This window comes from Pelodiscus sinensis, chromosome 2 (genome assembly GCF_052426305.1).
Source record: "Pelodiscus sinensis isolate ZL-2025 chromosome 2, ASM5242630v1, whole genome shotgun sequence".
In the NCBI taxonomy this organism is placed as follows: domain Eukaryota; kingdom Metazoa; phylum Chordata; order Testudines; family Trionychidae; genus Pelodiscus; species Pelodiscus sinensis.
The window spans coordinates 41,959,985-41,981,091 of NC_143053.1; the positions used below are offsets into that span (position 1 = coordinate 41,959,985).

Here is a 21,107-nt window from a genome sequence, read left to right on the forward strand (position 1 = left end):
TTTTGAATGTAAATATGCATAACTCAAATACGCTCTATCTAAAATGGAACAAGTAACCTAGCATTCAAGAGCTTGTGATCCCCTGAATGTGTATATTCTGTTTGTGTGCATGTATCTTTCTTGCACATGAAGTGTGAAATATGAAGTGTAAACCTGCTTATTAATCTAGGTCAGGGGTTGGCAACCTTTCCGAAGAGGCGTGCCAAGATTTAACCCTCCTGCCCTGGGCCACGCCGCTCTCCCGGGAGAAGGGAGGGGCTCTCTCCACCATGCACCCTGCTTGGTCTCCTGCCCAGGGCTCCACTCTGGCTTTTCCTGTGAGGAAGGGAGGAGCAGCAGGCTCACGTCCCCAGAACCTGGATGCAGCGTGGAGCCTCTGGGCTTCCCCCCCCCGCCCCCTGCAGGAAGCCAGCACTGGCTCCAATCTTGCCGGGGGGCACGATGCTGGATTGCCAACATGGGCTGGGGTCAGGGTGGCTTGGGGGGTTCAGGGAAATGGGCAAGGTGGGGGCAAGTGGGTGACCCAGGGGTGTCCAGCCCTGCTGGGGGTGGGGTCCCATGGAGGGCCTGTCCTTGGTGCCCTCACCTTCCTACCAGGGACCCAGGCACCCGGGGGCCAACATGGCTTTAGGGCAGGGGATTCCCCATGCATTTTCCTCTTCCCTCAGCAGCCACTGCTACCTCTCAGCTATGGAGCTACAGACTGGGCAGCACTCACACTCTAGTGCAGTGGTTCTCAAAACTTTTGGTCCATGGACCACCTGGCTCAACACAAACCTTTCCGCAAACCACATGTTGCTAATGGATACTCCCTGTTAATTACATAATTATGCCTGAGCCATTTTGCTAGTGCTGCAGCTAGGGAGAATGGTTTAATTTAAATTATTAAACCGATTCAGCATTTTAACTTTCTCATGTTTGTTTATCAAACTTCATTTTAAATAAAGTAAAATATTAATTTATGTCCAACACAAAAGATTTCACTGTTTTATTTATAGCAGAGGCGGGGAACTTTTTATGGGGTTGGAGGCCACTGACCCACAGAAAAATCAGTTGGGGACCACACAAGTGAGAAGTAAAAAAACTCCTCCAAAGCCCCCAATGCTCACTGATGTGGCCCCGAACTGAGACACCTCGCTTCTCTGGTGCTCCAGCCCCACGAGGCAAGGGGAAGGGAAGAAGACTGAGGCTCAGAGTTCCCATACGCCAAATTTACTTTTGGGGGGCTTTGGAATTTGTGGACTCCCCGAGGCTCTGGGGTGGGGACAAAAATGAGGGTTCAGTGTGCAGGCCAGGGCTGCCAGTGAGTGGCATAGGGATGGAGGTGCAGGATCTGGGCAGGAAGTGGGGTGCAGGAGGGAGTGAGGTCTGGGTGGGAGATGAGGTCAGAAACAGGCTGGGAGCAGGGTATCTGGCCAGGGGGAAGGGAGCAAAAGCAAGGGATGGTGTAGGAGCAAGTTGGGGGTGTGGGATCTTGGCAGGGGCAGGGGAGTGAGGGGGATTGGTGTGGGGGGGGGGGATCTGGGCATGAGGGGGGACGTTTACCTGGCTTTGTGCCCCATTGCAGCAGGGGAATCCTCTGGACAGTGCGTCACTGCATTGCTGTTCCCCCAGCGGTTGGTTGACTCTGACCTCAGTTCCCAGATGTGCTGCTAAAGGGGTTGATGGTCTGTCCCCAGCTGGGGTGGGGGTCTCGTTTGTTAGAGCAAGGGGTGATTTCAGAGCAACAAACTGACTTGGGCATCCTCCTCCTCCCTGAGAGCAGGTTAGGCCTGCTCTTCCCCTGCATCGGTCCAGGGCTTGCGCTCTGTCTGTGCTCCGCTCCCTGACATAGGTCAAGCTGTGAGCAGTCCCTAGGGTCTGCTCCTTGCACACTTTACCATGTGCCCCCAGGTCCTACGATCTCTGAGCATGACCCCATCACACCCCACTCTCCCCATTACCTCCTCACTCCAGCCCCCGCTCCACTTGCCTCTGGATCCCACTCTCCCACAGGGGGTCCTGGCTCTGTGCGGGGTCCATGTGCCACCCATGGAGGAGGCGGGGAGCCAGGATGGCTCTCAGGGATACCGGCAGAAGACTACTCCACCCCCAGGCTTCCTTCTTGCCCCCCACTGCATCACCCCCAGACCTCGACACCCCAGATCCCCACTGCCCATCTTACGCAGTGCGGCTGCTCAGGGATGGTACCAGCCAGGGCCCGGGGGCAGGGCAGCCTGTTCCCACCCCCCCACTTGTGGCTCCCTGCATACCACCGGGGCTGGAGGAACAGCAGCGGTGGGGGGGCAGGACCTCAGTCCCGTGGCTCTGAGTGCGTCCCTGCGCTGCCCGGTAGAAGCGGGCAGGGAGCCAGGGCGGCTCTCAGGGACACCAAGGGGTGGACTCCTGCACCCCATTTCTTCCTTCTCCACCAGTCACCCCTGCATGCTGGCGGGGCTGGGGGGGCAGGCGGAACAGCAGCACCGCGCGTACAGGGGTGGGGCCACAGGGGGGAGGGCTGTCCCGGCTCTGTGCGGGGTCCCTGAGCCACCTGGTGGAGATGGGCGGGGAGCCAGGGCAGCTCTCGGGGACACCAGCCAATTTCGAGTGGCATGCACAGTTTGCGGTAGAAACTCAGCTTCCCCTTCTCTGCCACACGGTGGGGAGCCAGTCTGGTCAGGGCTTTCTTCACCTCCCCACATCCAGTGTGCCCAGAAGCTGGAGCTGGTGCTCCAAGCCTCGCTGCTGTGCGGGGTCCCCACTGCATGGCGGAGAAGGGGAAGCTGAGTTTCCGCCGCAAACTGCATGTGCCACTCGAAATTGGCTGGTGTGCCACTTATGGCGTGCATGCCGTACGTTACCAACCCCGATCTAGGTCTTCTAGTGAAAGCCATTAGTGGTACTTGCGGAACTTAATGGCCCAGTGCACAAGACAATGATTTTGTTTTTCCTGGACGTCTTAGCTGATCCTACAGAGTTAAGTGACCTTGGAACGTGGTGCTGGAATCCATCTTGAATTTGGTATTTTTCTATTGAAATTGGGAGGATGGAACAAAGACTGCACACCCTGGGGAAATTCTATTTAAGAGAAGGTTAGCAAACAATAATTGTCTTAATTTGGCTTTCTGGACTGCTCCCCACCACAAGAGGGCACATGAAGAGACTTAGAAGCAAAGAACTCTAACGAAAGGGAGGAGAAGCAGATGGACTTAGGTCAGAAAAAGATCAGTTCTGGCAAGAAGAACTTTACCTGAAATAAGAACAAGGGTGAGAAATTATGATTTGTAACAATCTCTCTCATAGTGTATCAGGGGTAGCTGGTGTGTGTTTATTTTAGCATAGTAACTCTGATCTATCTCGTCATTTGCAATCACTTAAATCCTGCTTTTTATACTTAATAAAATCACTTTTATTATAAAATCCAGTGTAAATAGTTGTTACCGGGTGCAGATGAACAACAGCTGTGCATCTCTTTTATTAATATAGGGAGCGAACTATATGAGCTTTCTATGTGTGAAACTTTTATACATGAGTAAGATGGCTTCATGAAGGGTTTTGTCCTGGGAAGGGCGCATAATCCTAGGTGCTGTTCCTATAACTGAGCTCTCCAGAGCTGAGCTGATATCAGTGTCTATGGAGGGGGGCTGTTACCCCAACTCTGTGTTTTTGCTGTGAAAGACCAGAGATTCTGACCCAGTAGGACAGGGCAGGCAGTTGCCCCAAATGGCAGGATAGGTGGGCTCAGTGACGTAATCAGTGCTTTAGGGGACAGTCTCAAGGCGATCCCACCCCTCACAAACCCCAGTCTGCAAAACAATCCTTTTCCACCAATCCACGGTGCCTTCCCAGGCCCAGAATGCTATATAGGTGACCAGCTCAGGACACCCCACCCCCAAGAACACTACACCTCAGTTGGCAACAGACCACCTCAGTGTGTTCAGATGATGTGAACAGAGAATGGAGCAGTCGTTCCCTGTGCATGCTGAACAGCATGAGCCCTGGGCTTGTTTTTCACTGGGAATTGTGGGACATCAGATGGGATATATTTTACTTTTTTTGAAATCCCATGTTTCCAGTGTCTCTGCCACATATTCCTCTACAAGTAGACTTGTGCTATTTTAGAATTCCTGTCTGCCAACATGGACTCCGCTATGTCCCACTCATTGTGGTAACAACTTGGGCTGCATCACAGCAAAGCTGGATGCATTTAGCATTGGATTTTTCCTGCTGCACCACTGAGCAGATGATGTGGGAACAGAAGAAAATTTTATAGCAGCAGTAGCTCCCTTGGCAGCAGGAGAACACTGTGAAGAGGTGGCAGATGGATGAGGAGGAAGAGGGCAAAGATCCTAGCTGGACTGCCTACCTAGTGCTTCGTGCCATTTCCAGGCCTAAGAAGCCAGCATATATTGGTGGGAGAGGATCACTCTGCAGACTGGGGCCAACTAGCATTGGACACAGGATTTCAGGATGGGAAGGGCTAACTTTTTTGAGATCTGTGCAGAACTGATCTTGTAGCTTCAAGCAGCCATATACCGACATGTGCTCTCTGTAAGCTCAACCCTCCTGCCGCCGCAGTACAACTGCTGTGTAGTCCAGCAATTTGGCATGGGAAGATCAACTGTTGGCAACATTCTCAAGCAGGTCTGTTATGTCATGGACAAAGTGCTATATAACAGGGTCCTAAAGCTGGGGAACTCTCCACACCCATCCAGGTCCCAAACAGCATTGGGACACTCAGTAGAACAGAGGTGCTCACCCACTAAAGCACTGAGTTCACAAAACAAGGAAGAGGCATTTCTTCTTGGTGGGAGACGTGCAGACAAATGCAGGGTGGTCTGGAAAGGTCCATAATTCTATGATCTTTTAGTGCCCACTTCTGTAGATGAATGGAGAAATGAGTAGCTCCTCCCCAGACAACTATGGACATTAATAGTCTAAAACTACTTTGGTTACTGTGGAAAACCTGTTTTGTCCTGGCATTCCCTGATGAATTGAGCCATACACAGGCCACCTCGACAGCAGGAAAGAACACTAGCTATTGGCCAAGCAGTTCCATCTGCACAGGCATCTGTGCCTTTGGCAGTTTAAAGAGCAAAGGGCACTGTTTATAGAACAGGTTGGGAACAGCAGAGGAAAAAAAGCTGTTCTGACCATTCAGTGCCTGGGGCACTGCACAGTATTTGTTAGAGAAATGGAGACAACAGGTAGGAGGCTGAGGTTCAGAAACTTACTTAGTGGTTCAAGCAGCCGGCAAGGAGCCCCATAGAAAATGCTGCAAAAATATTGTCAAGGAGGGCTATTGTTTATGGTAAACCTCATGTTTGACTTGTACAGGTGGTGGTCCACAGGAGAGGGGGAACTCTCAGGACAGCTCCATTACAAGCAGTGGGTGGGGTGTATGAGTGGGGGGGAAGTGGAATGTTCTTTATATACTTCTGAAAATCCCAACAACTTATTTCAGCTTTATTTAAAGATTTTCCATGAAGTGCAATAGGCAAAGGACTAACAAAGCAGTTTTTATGATGAAAGAACAAAACCAAAAATGGTTTTCCATTCCAGCTCACCTGACGAAGTGGGTTTTGCCCATGAGAGCTCATGCTACACACACACCAGGGGCTGCGCTTGCCCACCCCCCTGTCACAGGGGTAGCCAACCCCAACTCTCCCCCTTAGTCACTGGGGAGGGCTGGGATGCAGCTGCACCAGTCCAGGCCCTTTCTCCATCCCTACCCCCCCGCTGCATGGGTACCACTGCCCGGGCCTCTGAGGAGCTGTTTTTAAAACACAACTTGGTGACCGTTTCAGCCAACTGATGTGTGGCAGCTCAAGGGGCCAGGATGCACCCCAGTCCTGCCTCCTCCCTGCCCCCGCATACAGATCTTGCCATGGCCCCACCACCACGTGGATCCCGCCGCTAGTGCCCCCATCAGCTGTTTTTAAAACAGCAGCCGCACTCCACACTTGGCAGCTGCCGGAGCTTCAGCCAGCCACTGTGCCACAGCTCAGAGGGGCTGGGGGTGCAGGTCTGGGCATGAGGAGGTGGGGGGCACTTACTTGTCTTTGGGCCTCCCACTGCTCCCATTAGGGAAAATCTAGTTATTGGAGCGCAAGGAAAGGCTCCAGATAGCGCACTCACACGCTGCTGTTACCCCTGCCCAAGACGATTCTTCCCTGGGCAGCAAGATTTGGGGCTCTCACACACTTGTGCCCCCCCCCAGACACACAAGTTTGTCAGGGTGGCAGTGCATGGAGCCAGCAGCCAGTGCCCAGGGAGGGCTGGGACTGAGCCAGGGGATGGCAGGGGCAGCGGCAGCAGCTCCTCGCTGCACTCATGGCCCCAATGCTCCAGGACTCAGTGAGGAGCTGCCGTCTCCAGCTGATAGACCAGGAGCACTTGAGCCATCACCTGCCCATGTTCCAGCCTTAAACTCTGTGTCCCCCCACCCCCCTGCAAGAGTAGCACGCCAGCAGCAGCTTCTTGCAAAGCAGGGGAGAGAGGAAGAAACCCTGAGGCACCAAGGGGACCATGCCTGGAAGCAGCTGCCCAGACTGTGGGCCACCTCTGGAGGGAACAAGTCGGGGGGCGGGGGGGGGGGGGAGAGAAGAGAGGTGGGCCCCATGCTGCCTCAGAGCTGTAGGGCACCACTTCGTCCTGGCCCCGGAACAGCCACCCACCCTGGGCAGGTCCCCCTCCCCCGTGGGGGCCGGAGGGGACAAAGTGATGCGTGACACTGCTTTCGTCATCTCACAGGAAAAATGTTCTTTAATACAAAGTAAAGATGTTAGTCTCTAAGGTGCCACAGGACCACTCATTTTTAAAGCTACAGACTAACAAGACGACCCCTCTGAGACAAAAAACAGTTAATTGAATTAATGGGGAAAATGATGTTTTTGTATTTGAAAATACATTAGCTAATCAACAAACTTTAAACAAAGTGAGGCAACAGTGCAAACAAACCTGAAAGTGCACCAGTACAGGCACAACGAAGGGACGGTTGGTTGCCTTAGGGTACGTCTAGACTACATGCCTCTGTCGCCAGAGGCATATAGATTAGGCTACCAGACATAGTAAAATGAAGCAGCGATTTAAATAATCGCTGCTTCATTTAAATTTACATGGCTGCCACGCTGAGCCGACAAACAGCTGATTAGCTGTTTGTCGGCTCAGCGCAATAGTCTGGACGCACGGGCATCAACATCAAAGGTATTTGTCGACCACCCATTTATACCTCATTCCAGCTGTTTGTCAGCTCAGCGTGGCAGCCATGTAAATTTAAATGAAGCAGCGATTATTTAAATCACCGCTTCATTTTCCTATGTCTGGTAGCCTAATCTACATGCCTCTGGCGACAGAGGCATGTAGTCTAGACGTACCCTTAGAGTGTTACAGGTGGAGTATAAACCAGGCCTCTGCCTCCTCTTGCCCACCTGGGCTCTAAAGTTAGTGCTGTGGCTCAAAATTTTCAGGGGCACTACTGGATTAAATAAAAGTCTTTCAGGATCCAATGTTCTCAGTATCACAAGGCTGTTTTCAGAGGGGAGTGACGGCTGATAGTACCACTGTAGTTGTAATGGTGGGAAGGACTTGCTACTGGTCCCAGTAGAGTTTGACTCTGGTCCAGAAACATCCGTGGTCTGGCATGATTTTAGTGAGCTGGATGTCCACTTATGGGTGTGGCCAAGTTCCCCACGGTTCCATAAAGTTTAAGAGCCAGGACTGGTCATTGTAATTATTCTGTGCTGTTTAGCTCCAATTTACCCCTAAATGTCTTCTAAGAGCCTAATAAGCAGTGGAAGTGTTGGTAATGCTGCTAGCTAGACAATAGTGACTGCCTGTGGTCTGGCAAATTCTTTGGCTCAACACCAGTCAGGTCCTGAGGGTGGATTAGAGAGGTTCAACCTGTATTGCCCAAGGTATGTTGGATATGGCTGGGTCCCAAATTACCAGGCTGCCAGGACTATTGGCCTAACAGGAGCTGTTTTGAGGGAGAACATTCTGGCTCCAGATAGCGGCCATGCGTTGCCTCTTCCTCTCCCGTTTCCCCCCCTTGCTCTTCTAGGGTATGGCAGTGCTATGCTTGGCTACTGCCAGATTCTCCCAAGAGCTCCTGGGTTGCACTGACAGCCTCCAATTCGTTCCCAGAGGAGAACCAGGCTCGAATTTCTGCCCAAAGCTCTACCAGCATCTTGTCCTGAATCCTCCTTTCAGGCCCCCTTCAAGATGGCCAAGTGATCAGCTGCACACAGAGGCCCTGTAGCCCTGGACCATTTTGGTGTTGTAGGTGCTGTTGCAGCATCTGGCCAGAAGAGCTTCCTCAACGAAAACTTATTCCCAGATGGTGATGAGACCCAGGCTCAGGAGTGGCAAGTTATATGGGTCTAAGGTGCCCAAGCTCCAGCCCAGGGGCCATGCTCCACCGAAGTTCAGGGCAGAGTCTCTCTCCTGCCCCACCTGTCACCCAAGGCCACTTAAAACAGCCTCCTCCGCCAACCCACACTGTCAGCAGCACAGTAGGGCTAGAGCAGCTTCCTGTCTGCTCACTCCACACGGCCTGCCAACACATCCCTGTGGCTTCTGGCAGGAGTGTGTGTTCTGCATGGCCCTCCAGCCAGTGCAAGCTGTGGGGGGCAGTAGTCAAAGACACACCCACCGCCTCAGCCTAAGAGCTGCAGCCAGGGAAGTTCCCCAGGAAAGCACCATATCCTCCCACCCTCTCCCCCCATAACCTCTACACCTCCCAGAGCCTACACCTTTACCCTGAACTCCCTCCTGCATCTCCTCCCCCACCACAGCCTTAGGCAGGTGGCGGAGAAGGAGCAGGCTCTGGGCATTCTGGCCACCACCAAAATGTCAACAACCCACCACCCCTGTCCAGAGGTCACAGTGTAGCTACATGCAGCTGTGTGAGGCATGATGTGTAGTGTCAGGAGTGGCTAACACAGCTACATTGCAAGAATGATACACCAGAAGCCAGGAACAAAATGGGCAAAATTGGACTCTGTGCCAACCGTGGGTTTTTTTTTGTTTTTAAAAGGTGGGGAGGTGTTGTCCTAGGAATTTGATCCCAAAGCATGGGAGAGCACACAGATAGATGGACAGGTCTGTAACAGCCTGCAACACACTATGGGAAGCACACAAGTAGTGGTGCACAGCAATTGCATGCACACACCAGAACAAACTAATTTGATTAGAAGAAAACCTGTTTTGCAAGAGGACTTCAGAGTTTGCAACAAATATGCAGTGATGTACACAAATGTTTTCAAACCAGATTAATTTGATATAGTTTATACTAGGGATGTAATAGTGTAGTTGATTAACTGATAAACTTTTCCTTATCAGCTAATGCTATGAACTACATGCATTCCCCCTATCTTCCCCCTCTTCTCCCCCCTCCCCCGCCCCCGTAAGTACATTTTTTAGCAGGCTAGCCAGCAGCCCAGCTCAGTCCTGGCTTGTGCAGTGTCTGGGACTTACCCCTGCTACAGCTCTGAATTTAAAGTGTATTAGGAGCCAGGTGGGCAGACTCAGTTCTAGCTTGTGCTGGGACTGGTAGCTCAGACTTCCCCCCGTCGATGGAGCCATGTAGATTTGTTGTTTTGGCAAAGGCAAATGAAGCTGCGATTTAAATGATCACGGCTTCATTTAAATTTACATGGCTGCCGCGCTGAGCCGACAAACAGCTGATCAGCTCTTTGTCCACTCAGCACGCTAGTCTGGACGCTCCCCTGCCGACATCAAAGCCCTTTGTCGGCAGCCCTGGTAAACCTCCTCCCACGAGGAATAACGGGGCTGCCGACAAAGGGCTTTGATGTTGGCAGGGGAGCATCCAGACTAGCGCGCTGAGTGGACAAACAGCTGATCAGCTGTTTGTCAGCTCAGCGCGGCAGCCATGTAAGTTTAAATGAAGCCGCGATCATTTAAATCGCAGCTTCATTTGCCTTTGCCAAAACAACAAATCTACATGGCTCCGTCGACGGAGCCATGTAGTTTAGACGTACCCTAGCAGAGGCAGCAGTATGGGGCAACAGGCACCTGGTCAGCGAGGGGAGCTGGTTTTTAAGCTGACTCCCGCTGCGGGCCAGTTTGCACGTGGCACCCCATACTACTGCCTCTGCTACAGAGGCAGCAGCACAGAATGGCATGGGGCTCCTCGGGGGCAGGGCCGGATCACCCTGGCTGCCAGCCTCACCCCCAGGGACTATAAAATTGTCGAGTAACCGATAAGAATTCATGAGGTTAACTGACCATTCAAGTAACTGATATTTAACATCAGTAGTTTATATCATGTGTAGACAAGCACTTGGTACATTGGTTCTCCAACCAGGATCCACAGATGCTTTGCAGTTCAAGCTCAGCCCTCCTCCCTTCCCTCACAACAGGGAACCTGCACTGGTACTCCAGCCTCATACCCCACACTGCAAGGCTGGAGTGCCAGCGTGGCTTCCTGCTGGGGGGCAGTGAGGAAGAGGGAGAAAGCCCCGAGCCTCCCCACCTAATGCTGCTCACAGGGAAGAAGCAGCGCCAAGAGCGACTCTATACACTGCCACTCTACCCCTACCACCTCAGCCTGTGGGCGGCGGGGGGGGGGGGGGGGGGACACAGCAACACATGCACGCACTCCCTTGAGACTTTCCCTGCAGCTCCCATTGGCCAGAATCTGGGCAATGGGAGCAGCAGGAGACCTTATCTGGGACACAGGACTGGGAAAGGCATGGGGCATAAAAGCAAGTAAGTACCCCCTCACCCTTCATGCCCAGACCCTGAACCCTCAGCCCCTCATGCACACTGCATACACACACACACCCCACCAAGACTCCGCACCCCCACACTGCTCCTGCAGCCTCCCCCCTGGCCAGACACTCCACTCCTACACCCCCTCCTGCATCCCACCCAGATCCTGTGTTGAAAGCTTTTGTGCTGGACATAAATATTTTACTTAATTTACTAAACTTCATTTTAAACAAACATGAGAAAGCTAAAGCATTTAATCTATTTAATCATTTCAATTAATATTTCCTTTCTTACTGGTTAAATTAAACCAACCATTCTCCCTAGCTGCAGGCCTAGCAAATGACTCAGGGGTAATTATAAAATTAACTGTGAGAGATTAGCAGTTGGTGGTCCATGGAAAGGTCTGCACAAGTCTATTACCTAATTCTAGACACTTTTTATGGGAGTAAACAACTCGCTCACACTGGCTGAATTTACACTTTGACTCATCCCCCCCCCCCGAACCTTCACCAAGTATGCCTGAGCAAGGTTACTCTACTGGAATCTTATTAACTAAACGATAAAATTGGAAATGCTAGAATAAAAATCTCACAATCATGCAGATTAATCAGCTGATTCATAATGGATTTACCTGCAATAAGCGCATAAGTTATCCCAATACTCGAGTTTTCCTTGTTATTGTAATGGGCCACAAGCCGGTAGATCACAGTACTTTTTCGTGCATCAGGATCAACACGTGCCAAAAAGGGGTATGGATACATGCCCCAAAATATACAATCCTCTTCTGGGGCAATAATTATCACATGACACAAATACCAGTCACTATCTGCAAGTACATCAAATTTGAACAAAAGTAGATGTCATACTTAAGACAATTTCATAACATTTAACCAGGCATTTGAAATCCTCTAATTTGATTTAGAAGTAAAAGAAGGAAGAATACCTAACTGAATTCATCTTAACATACGGGGGGAAACTGGCAAAAAAATCCCTATCTCTGCTGACTAAATAGTTTTATTAAGTGTAATTAATAAAAAGGAACCAATAATGTAACCAAACATATGTAAAATCACATACCAGAGAGTTATAGCTACACCACAGAAAGAACTGTGGTGTTCTACTTAAGTGGAAAACACTTGAATCAAGGTGCTAAGATAGCACGTCTCACCTGTGTTTTCCCACTGGTTAGCCCCTAAAGTCACAATACGACAATTATGCAAGCAAGGTGTAATAATTTTACCGTTCCTGAACATATGCAGTGAGTGTCAGGCAGAAACACAATGACGAGCTCCTAGCTCTGATAAAATTACAGTCTAGAATTTAGACACGACTACTAGTGAGAATACAAAGAGGCTGACAAAAGAAAAAGGACATAAGTGGGAACCTGCAGATATTTGGGCAATGAATTTATAGTTACATAGCTACATTTACTACCTTTGAGTGCTCTTGCTGGTTTCAAAACAACACTAGGGGATGCTAGGGTTGCAGACAGGTTTCTTATAGAAATTTGCCACAAGCATGAACAAGTATACAGGCAGTCCCCGGGTTACGTACAAGATAGGGACTGTAGGTTTGTTCTTAAGTTGAATTTGTACTTAAGTCGGAACTGGCGTCCAGATTCAGTCGCTGCTGAAACTGACCAGCGGCTGACTACAGGTGCTCCTCGGCGCTACTGGAGCAACCCGGCAGCACCCCAGCGGCTCTGCCCCAGGCGTCCTGATTCAGCCGCTGCTGGTCAGTTTCAGCAGCAGCTGAATCAGGACGCCTGGGGCAGAGCAGCTGGGGTGCTGCCGGGTTGGTCCAGTAGCGCCTAGGAGCGGCGCTGCGGGACCAACCGGCAGCGCCCCAGCTGCTCTACCACAGGCGTCCGCGAGAAAAGCCTGGTCTGCTGGGGGGAGGAGGGGGTGCACTAGCTGCGCCCCCCCCCTTCCCCCCAGCAGACCAGGGAGACGTGGGCGGCGGGACCAAGACGCGCCGCGGTCCCGCGTCCTACGCGGCTTTGCTCCGCGTCTACCCCCCCCCAGCAGACCAGGGAGACGCGGAGCAGCTTTTCTCGCCCCGGAGGACACGGGCGGCAGGACCGGGCGCATCTGGGCGGTCCCGCCACCCGCGTCCTCCGGGGCGAGAAAAGCCCCATTCGTAAGTACGGACCCGACATAAGTCAGATCCGCGTAACCCAGGGACTGCCTGTATTTAGGTTTCTCATCAGGTCTTAATACTAAACTTAAAAAAAAAAATAGAATATGCAAAAAAAAAAAAAGTCTGCCTGCCCTTCTACTCACGCCCCCGCGCTGCTGCAGAGCTGTCCCCTGCATGTAAACATGTAACTGCTGAAAACGTCTGCACTTTACTAAATGAACACTTTAACAGGCACTTACTATCAGGGATGTTAGCTTGACATACTCTGAGTGGCTTCAGTAATTACAGAGACAGCGGAACCTGTGGTTGGGAGTGGTCCATGCATGTAACCATTAAGGTTAACCAATGAGTCCAAGCTCAGCGGTTAACCGTTTAAGCATGTATGTTAACATATCCCTACTTATTGTATTATTCAAAATTATTTACAGATGAGTGTACTTGCCCAACAGCTGAAGACCTGAGTATCTATTATGCTGTCAAGTGATGCCATTACCATAGAAATGGGGATAAACAATGGACAGCAACACATTTCAAAGTGGTCATTTTAACATCTGCGTTCCTTTGTTACTCTGAATTACTTTAAGACATAAAACTGGATTTCTTTGTGACCTGAAAGCATCACAACCACCATCTAAAAAGTTAACAAAAATTAATAAATCTGTATAAGTATCACTGAAATGTAATAGTACTGGTAACATTTCTAATCAACATCATAAAGCACGTACATACAGTAAGAAAGGCATCCATGAAGTTATTTTAAAACTGTCTCTCACCCATTACAAAGATAGCTTCCCCAATTACCTCATAGACATTAACCTTCCCCCCTCTGTTCTAAAATCTGATTTGTCTATTTTATATATGTTCACTTTTTTTATTGTATCCCTTTGGTATATATGGTCATGCCAATTTTCTTCCACTATTTGATCTGAGGAAGTGGGTCTGGCCCACAAAAGCTCATCACCTAATAAACCATCTTGTTAGTCTTTAAAGTGCTACATATGTAACCACCACCAAGGTGGATTTGAACCTGAGACCTTGGGAACTGACTATAGGAGCCTCTACCCTCTGAGCTAAAAGGCAGCTAACTCCCAGCCTGTGCTGTAGAGGTCTCTTGATCTTAACTGTTGCAATGGTGTAGGTACCACTTACAGTTCTCAGTAACCACATTAGGTGTGTGGTATACACATAGTCCTGTCTTCTGTAACATGCCAGATATGACTAAAAGGGAGAATGAACTATCTTAAGGATCTTCTTTTGCTTATCCTTTTTCAACATGCTTCACTAGAGAGCCTATTTGAAGACCAAAACACAGCTCCTTGCATACAATACTGTGCAATAACTTAACATACAAGACTCATCATTTTCATCCTAAAAAAAAATCAATCTTATTTTCTGCTTCTCTCTCGGGTCTCACAAGCAATAAACAGCACAATATTTAAGCATGTGTTAAAAGCAGTCTAGCCCATGATTCTTTACAGTGAACTGCTTCTGAAGATTTATATATGCTGGGGAACACAATTTTAATGCTAAGACTTGCTGCTCCTTCTAATAAGCTGCTGTTACAGTAGTTCCATGGTTTAAGACAAACTTTAAGTGGATCAAGTCCCTCTGTTGGTAGTTAGAGGGCATGCCCCTGCTATGCACATATGGTTTTAATCAGTCTGGTATTGGGAGCAGAAAGGATTGTTATAACCTTTGCTCTGGCAACTTAGGCTGGATTTCTGATTCAGCAATTAGGGTTATTCTAGACTGTCAAGAAAAAAATATGTTTTTAAAAATATGCAGAAATAGTGCCTATATTTCAATTTGAAAACAGTCATTTAGAAACAAAAAGCATTCTCAATATGCAATTTTAAGATCTGTAGGCTATGAACTATAGGCTATTAAGCAAAATAGCTATTAGGAAAGTAAAAAAAAAATGGGGCTACCTAAACTGTATTTAAATAAGTTTTGAAATTCTCAGGAATTTCAAATGAAACTTAATCCTTTTTAAAACCAAGGCTTGTTTCCAGGGAGGGTCCTGGAGGCTGAACGGTTACTATACAGACACTCTACATACAAAAAACTCCTCCCTGGCCCTCCTGCTTTATACCACAGTTTCCTGAATCAGATGGAAGATCAATTTCATTTGAGATTCTCCCATTTGAATTCAATGACAGTATTCTAAACATCATAAGTGAAAAGGACAGCACGAGATTCATGTCAATTCAAGAGCAGAGACAGAGTATTTTAGACATGTCAACAATAAACTGTTGGTTCTCTATTACACTTTGAAATATCCCAGGTTTTAGAACACGGAACTGAAGGTGCACTTCTGAGCACTTGTAACCACGCTGCTATTTGAAGAGGCTTTTCTTTCAGTATAATCTATTCTGGCTCTATTGTCAATCCCTGGTGCTTATTTCAAGCCTGGAGCATCCTGCACCAACTGCAGAGCAAAACTACATTACCAATGCCTCTTACCACAGTTTCTGATTTTACACTGTATCAGTTGTTCTGAGCACATTAGTTTCTGAAAATCTCACTGTGATATTGCATCAACACATAAGCCACTCAGAAGTATGAAACCCACTGACAGTTAATTGGACTTGGGAAGTCCTAAACCATTTAAGAGTGGGATTTTTCAAAAGCACTTAAGATCTGGAAGCTTATTCTGTCAGGACAGAACCGCATTTTGGACGCTAAGGGTAATGAACACTTTGTTTTGTTCCATTTTTTAAATCACAACATGCTGAAAGCATCAATGTACATCTCCGGACATTGAGAGTCAGCATGTGAATTCAGCGACACCTTAGTTACTGCCCTTTTATATCAAGAGCTTATGATCTGATTTTCAGAGTTGTTGAAAACACACAGTTTCCACTGACTTCTGTGGGAGCTGCAAGTAGTCAGTATCCCTGGAAAGATACTTAATCTTCACATACAAATATCGATTGTAAACTATTTGAGGAAGGGACCACGTTCACCTTTATATCAGTATGCTGCCTTACACAATTGAGCCCTACTTATGATAATATCCAGAAGCCTTTAAAAGATATTTTGGCCTTGGAAAGGGTTCAGAAAAGGGCAACTAAAATGATCAGGGGTTTGGAACAGGTCCCATTTGAGGAGAGGCTAAAGTGACTGGGACTTTTCAGTTTGGAAAAGAGGAGGCTGAGAGGGGATATGATAGAGGTATATAAAATCATGAGTGGTGTGGAGAAGGTTAATAAAGAAAAGTTATTCATTAGTTCCCATAATATAAGAACTAGAGGACACCAAATGAATAGCAGGTTTAAAACTAATAAGCAAAAGTTCTTCTTCACACAGCGCATAGTCAACCTGTGGAACTCCTTCCCAGAGGAGGCTGTGAAAGCTAGAACTATAACAGAGTTTAAAGAGAAGCTAGATAAATTCATGGGGGTTAGGTCCATATTAGCCAGGGGGTAGGAATGGTGTCCCTGGCCTCTGTCAGAGGCTTGAGATGGATGGCACGAAGACAACTCACTTGATCATTGTCTTCGGTCAACCCCCTCCAGGGCACCTGGTACTGGCCACTGTCGGCAGACAGGCTACTTGGCTAGATGGACCTTTGGTCTGATCCAGTATGGCCATTCTTATGTGATGTTCTAACCTTTACCAGAATACAAATAACTGTAGACAGACTACATTGTATATCCAAATTTTCATTCTTACAATGGATTTTCACAAGTAAACAAGTCAATTCTTAAGCACTGTACAAAGTGTGTATTCTAAGTATAGACTCTACATTCTGTGGAGTAGGAGCCACCTTTTTGTTCTGCATTCTTGCAGTGTGTTGTGAAGTAGGACCCCATTATACAAGTATGGCTCAGAGGTGCTACTCCAACAGTTAAGATTCAAATTAATCTTGTATTATCTTCAAATAAAATTAATCTTCAAATTAACCCCTAAAGTCAAATTAATCTTCGTGTACATCTAAACTGGCATGATTTTCCAGAAATGCTTTTAACGGAAAAGTTTTCCGAAAATGCTTTTAACGGAAAGCGTGTCTAGATTGGCACGGACGCTTTTCCGCAAAAGCACTTTTTGCGGAAAAGCGTCCGTGGCCAATCTAGATGTGCTTTTGCGCAAAAAAGCCCCGATTGCCATTTTCGCGGTCGGGGCTTTTTTGCGCAAAACAAATCTCAGCTGTCTACACTGGCCCTTTTGCACAAAACTTTTGTGCAAAAAGGACTTTTGCCCGAACGGGAGCAGCATAGTATTTCCGCAAAAAGCACTGATTTCTTACAGTAGGAAGTCAGTGCTTTTGCGGAAATTCAAGCGGCCAGTGTAGACAGCTGGCAAGTTTTTCCGGAAAAACTGGCCAGTCTAGACACAGCCTTGTTGTATACATGAGTTCTGCAACTCATTTCAGTGACCCAGCTGAATGAAACATGTATTTTCTGTTTTTACAAGTGGCATGCTGGAAAAGTGATATACTGTAGATTACTCAAGAATAAAGCACATCAGAAAAATTAATGGGAGCAGATTTTTTAATTTGCCCTTTTTCCTCTCTAAAATATTCAAACATGAGAAGGCAAACACGTCAGTGGTGAAGCAGCACACGAGAAAGTGTCGATTTCCTTTAAAACTTCTAAGTCAAGAATTAAGGAGTTAGAAAGGGTCTGCTTGATACATGTTTCATAACAGCCATTAACACACAGCCTTTAAAGCCACTGTCAAACATATTTAACTAGGTGAGGGGAAAAATGTGTTCAATAGTACATATCTCACCAGATTATTGCTATTCAAAATTATCTGCACCTGACAAAAGTGATTTTAAAAAGAGTGAGAGGTCTGAAGTTAGCAATTATCCAAAATTATTATAGATTTTTACTTTAATTTAAAAACCAGCCCAGAGAAGGAGTATAAAAATGACCCTGTCCTACTTTATTATTGAATTTCTTTCACCCTGTGGCTCCTCTCATGTCAATACAGTATCAGGGCACAATGGTAAAAGTGCAACATTTTAAAGTGCACCACATTAAAGATAACAACTGTATGAATGACTTTATAAAAAAGTTTATAGTGGTATTTGCTGTACTTAATTACAAACATGCAACACCTTCAATAAATATGAAACCTTTACAGCCCTCTATGTCTGAATGAAAAATTCTATCATCAATTGATTGCTTAAATAAATAGACTTGGCCTAATGTTAAACTATATCAGCAGTAATGGGAAAAACAATACACTCCAGAGTGACACAGCTACACTTACAAAACCTCCAGTGCAAGCATTGCAATGTCACTGAATATCAGAACAGCCATGCTGGGTTAGACCAAAGGTCCATCTAGCCCAATATCCTGTCTTCCAACAGTGGCCAATGCCAGTTGCCCCAGAGGGAATGAACAAAACAGATAATCATCTGGATAAACACTGTTGTCAAGTTCTGAGAGATGGTGTTCTTACATAGACTGAAAAACTCCTTTATCTATAGGCTGTGTTTATACAAGCAGACTATGTCAACATAAAGCAAAATACGGGACTATGTAGCACTTTAAAGACTAACAAGGTGGTTTATTAGATGATGAGCTTTCGTGGGCCAGACCCACTTCCTCAGATCAAATAGTGGAAGAAAATAGTCACAGCCACATATACCAAAGGATACAATTAAAAAAAAAAAGTGAACACATATGAAAAGGACAAATCACATTTCAGAACAGAATGGGGATGCGGGGGGGGGGGGGGGGAGGAAGGTGAATGCCTGTGAGTTAATGATATTAGAGGTGGGGAAGGGTAGATGTCTGTGAGTTAATAGTGTTAAAGGTGATAATTAGGGAAGCTATCTTTGTAATGGGTAACCTTTTTGGTTGAAATGGCAAGCAACTGTTTTTTCTTTGTGATCCTGTCTAATGTCTGTTTTGTGGACTGAATATACTGGACCAGGACACTAAACTCCAAGAAGCTCTGGGAGACAGACCCATAGTCTCCTATAGACAACCACCTAACCTCAAGATGATTCTTACCAACAACCACAGGACATACCACACTAATACCAACCCTGGTACTTTCCCTTGCAACAAACCCCGTTGCCAGCTTTGTCCACATATTCACTCTGCTGACACCATTACTGGGCCTAACCAAGTGAGTTATAAGATCAAGAATACATATACCTGCGCCTCCAGAAATATAATCTATGCTATCATGTGCCGAAAGTGTCCGTCTGCTATGTACATTGGACAAACGTCTCAGACACTTCGCCAAAGAATCAATGCCCACAAAACAGACATTAGACAGGATCACAAAGAAAAAACAGTTGCTTGCCATTTCAACCAAAAAGGACACTGTCTCAATGACCTACTCACCTGCACCCTACTTCAGAAGACATTCAAATCTGCACTTGAAAGAGAATCCTCTGAACTGGCATTCACGCTAAAATTTGACACTCTCTGCGGGGGGCATGAACAAAGACTCCAGGGCTATGTCTACACTGGCCCCTTTTACGAAAGGGGCATGCTAATTTTAAACTTCGTAATAGGGAAATCCGCGGGGGATTTAAATATCCCCCGCGGGATTTAAATAAAGATGTCCGCCGCTTTTTTCCGGCTTGGGGAAAAGCCGGAAAAAAGCGTCTAGACTGGCCCGATCCTCCGGAATAAAGCCCTTTTCCAGAGGATCTCTTATTCCTACTTCAAAGGGCTTTTCCTCTGGAAAAGGGCTTTATTCCGGAGGATCGGGCCAGTCTAGACGCTTTTTTCCGGCTTTTCCCCAAGCCGGAAAAAAGCGGCGGACATCTTTATTTAAATCCCACGGGGGATATTTAAATCCCCCGCGGATTTCCCTATTACGAAGTTTAAAATTAGCATGCCCCTTTCGTAAAAGGGGCCAGTGTAGACGTAGCCCAGCTATCTTACCCATTACAAAGATAGCTTCCCTAATTATCACCTCTAACACTATTAACTCACAGACATCTATCCTTCCCCACCTCTAATATCATTAATTCACAGGCATTCACCTTCCTTTCCTCCCCCCCCCCCCCCCGCCTGCATCCCCCTTCTGTTCTGAAATGTGATTTGTCCTTTTCATGTGTGTTCACTTTTTTTTTTTAATTGTATCCTTTGGTATATATGGCTGTGACTATTTTCTTCCACTATTAGATCTGAGGAAGTGGGTCTGGCCCATGAAAGCTCATCATCTAATAAACCACCTTGCTAGTCTTTAAAGTGCTACATAGTCCCGTATTTTGTTTTAGCTACACCAGACTAACACGGCTACATTTCTATCACTATGTCAACATAAACACTGCAGTGCAGATATTGCATAAAGGTCTCAATTTTTTCTATAGTGAATAGTATTTCTCTATTAAATGGAGCTGCACATTTGTATAAGAACAAGTCTCTATCTGGAGGCTATTTGCTTCTCAGAAAATGCACACAGTTGTCTGATGAAAGAAAGCAGAACTCCAAGTGTGGTTCAACAGGTGTATGTTTGTATATTACCTCCACACCCGTCTCTATACAAAATTTTTTCATAAATCTGTAAAAGTCTCACCATAGGCAAAAGTCACAAGCCACTGTCATATTGGCAAATTTCTAGAGAACTGAAGTAACATACAACTGAGAATTACTGAGCCATAGCAGACCAGGCACAATTTAGAGGACAGAAATGTTTTGGCGTATGTAACAGGAGACTACTTGATAACTTCGACCTTCATTTCTAGTTTCTATTACTTCAAGGGATTTAAAATGCTTTATTCCGGATCACAACTAATTGCATGCAAATAGCAAAACCTGACAAGTTTTTAGTCAGTTCCTTTTTTGTCCTATGGCTCCATTTGAATAAGGCTAGTAAACACATTGCTTCTTAGAAAACGTGGCACACTGTGCGCCAAGAGTTCTGGCAGTTTAAGATGATTTTATGCTCGAATTAGGTTTATACTTTGTTCTTCCAAGAACCACAGGTTAACACACCCCTGAACTTCACTCACAGGTACTTGGTTTTCAAGTCACACTATGCTCTTCCCCCGGTCAGCCACCCTATGTTCACTGCCCCTGACTCACGGGTGGGTTCCTGAAGCCTGCTTTGGACGGACGTGGGAAATCCCAAGATATCCAGAAGACTATTTAAAATGCCCGATGTCTACCTACCAGAGCACCAGGCAGACATCCCGAGGGGTTGTGCAACACTGCACGGTGTCTATGGAAGGGGGCTCTGAGCTCAACCCACTGCATGAGGTTTGGGGCAGCCCACCCCCCAGAGGCGGGATGCACCGGGCGCGCGTGTCCCGTGCGCACTGCGAACAGAGCCTAGGT

At 47.2% G+C, this 21,107-nt stretch overlaps 1 protein-coding gene across 1 annotated transcript in view; it reads right to left on the reverse strand.

Annotated features, from left to right (window-relative positions):
• Positions 1–21,107, reverse strand: part of LOC102445849 (neural-cadherin-like) — a 106,062-nt gene that overhangs the window by 73,622 nt on the left and 11,333 nt on the right. The window contains exon 2 of the mRNA XM_075920359.2: positions 11,345–11,539. Coding sequence (XP_075776474.2) covers positions 11,345–11,539 — 195 coding nt within the window. The remainder of the gene's footprint in view (positions 1–11,344; positions 11,540–21,107) is intronic.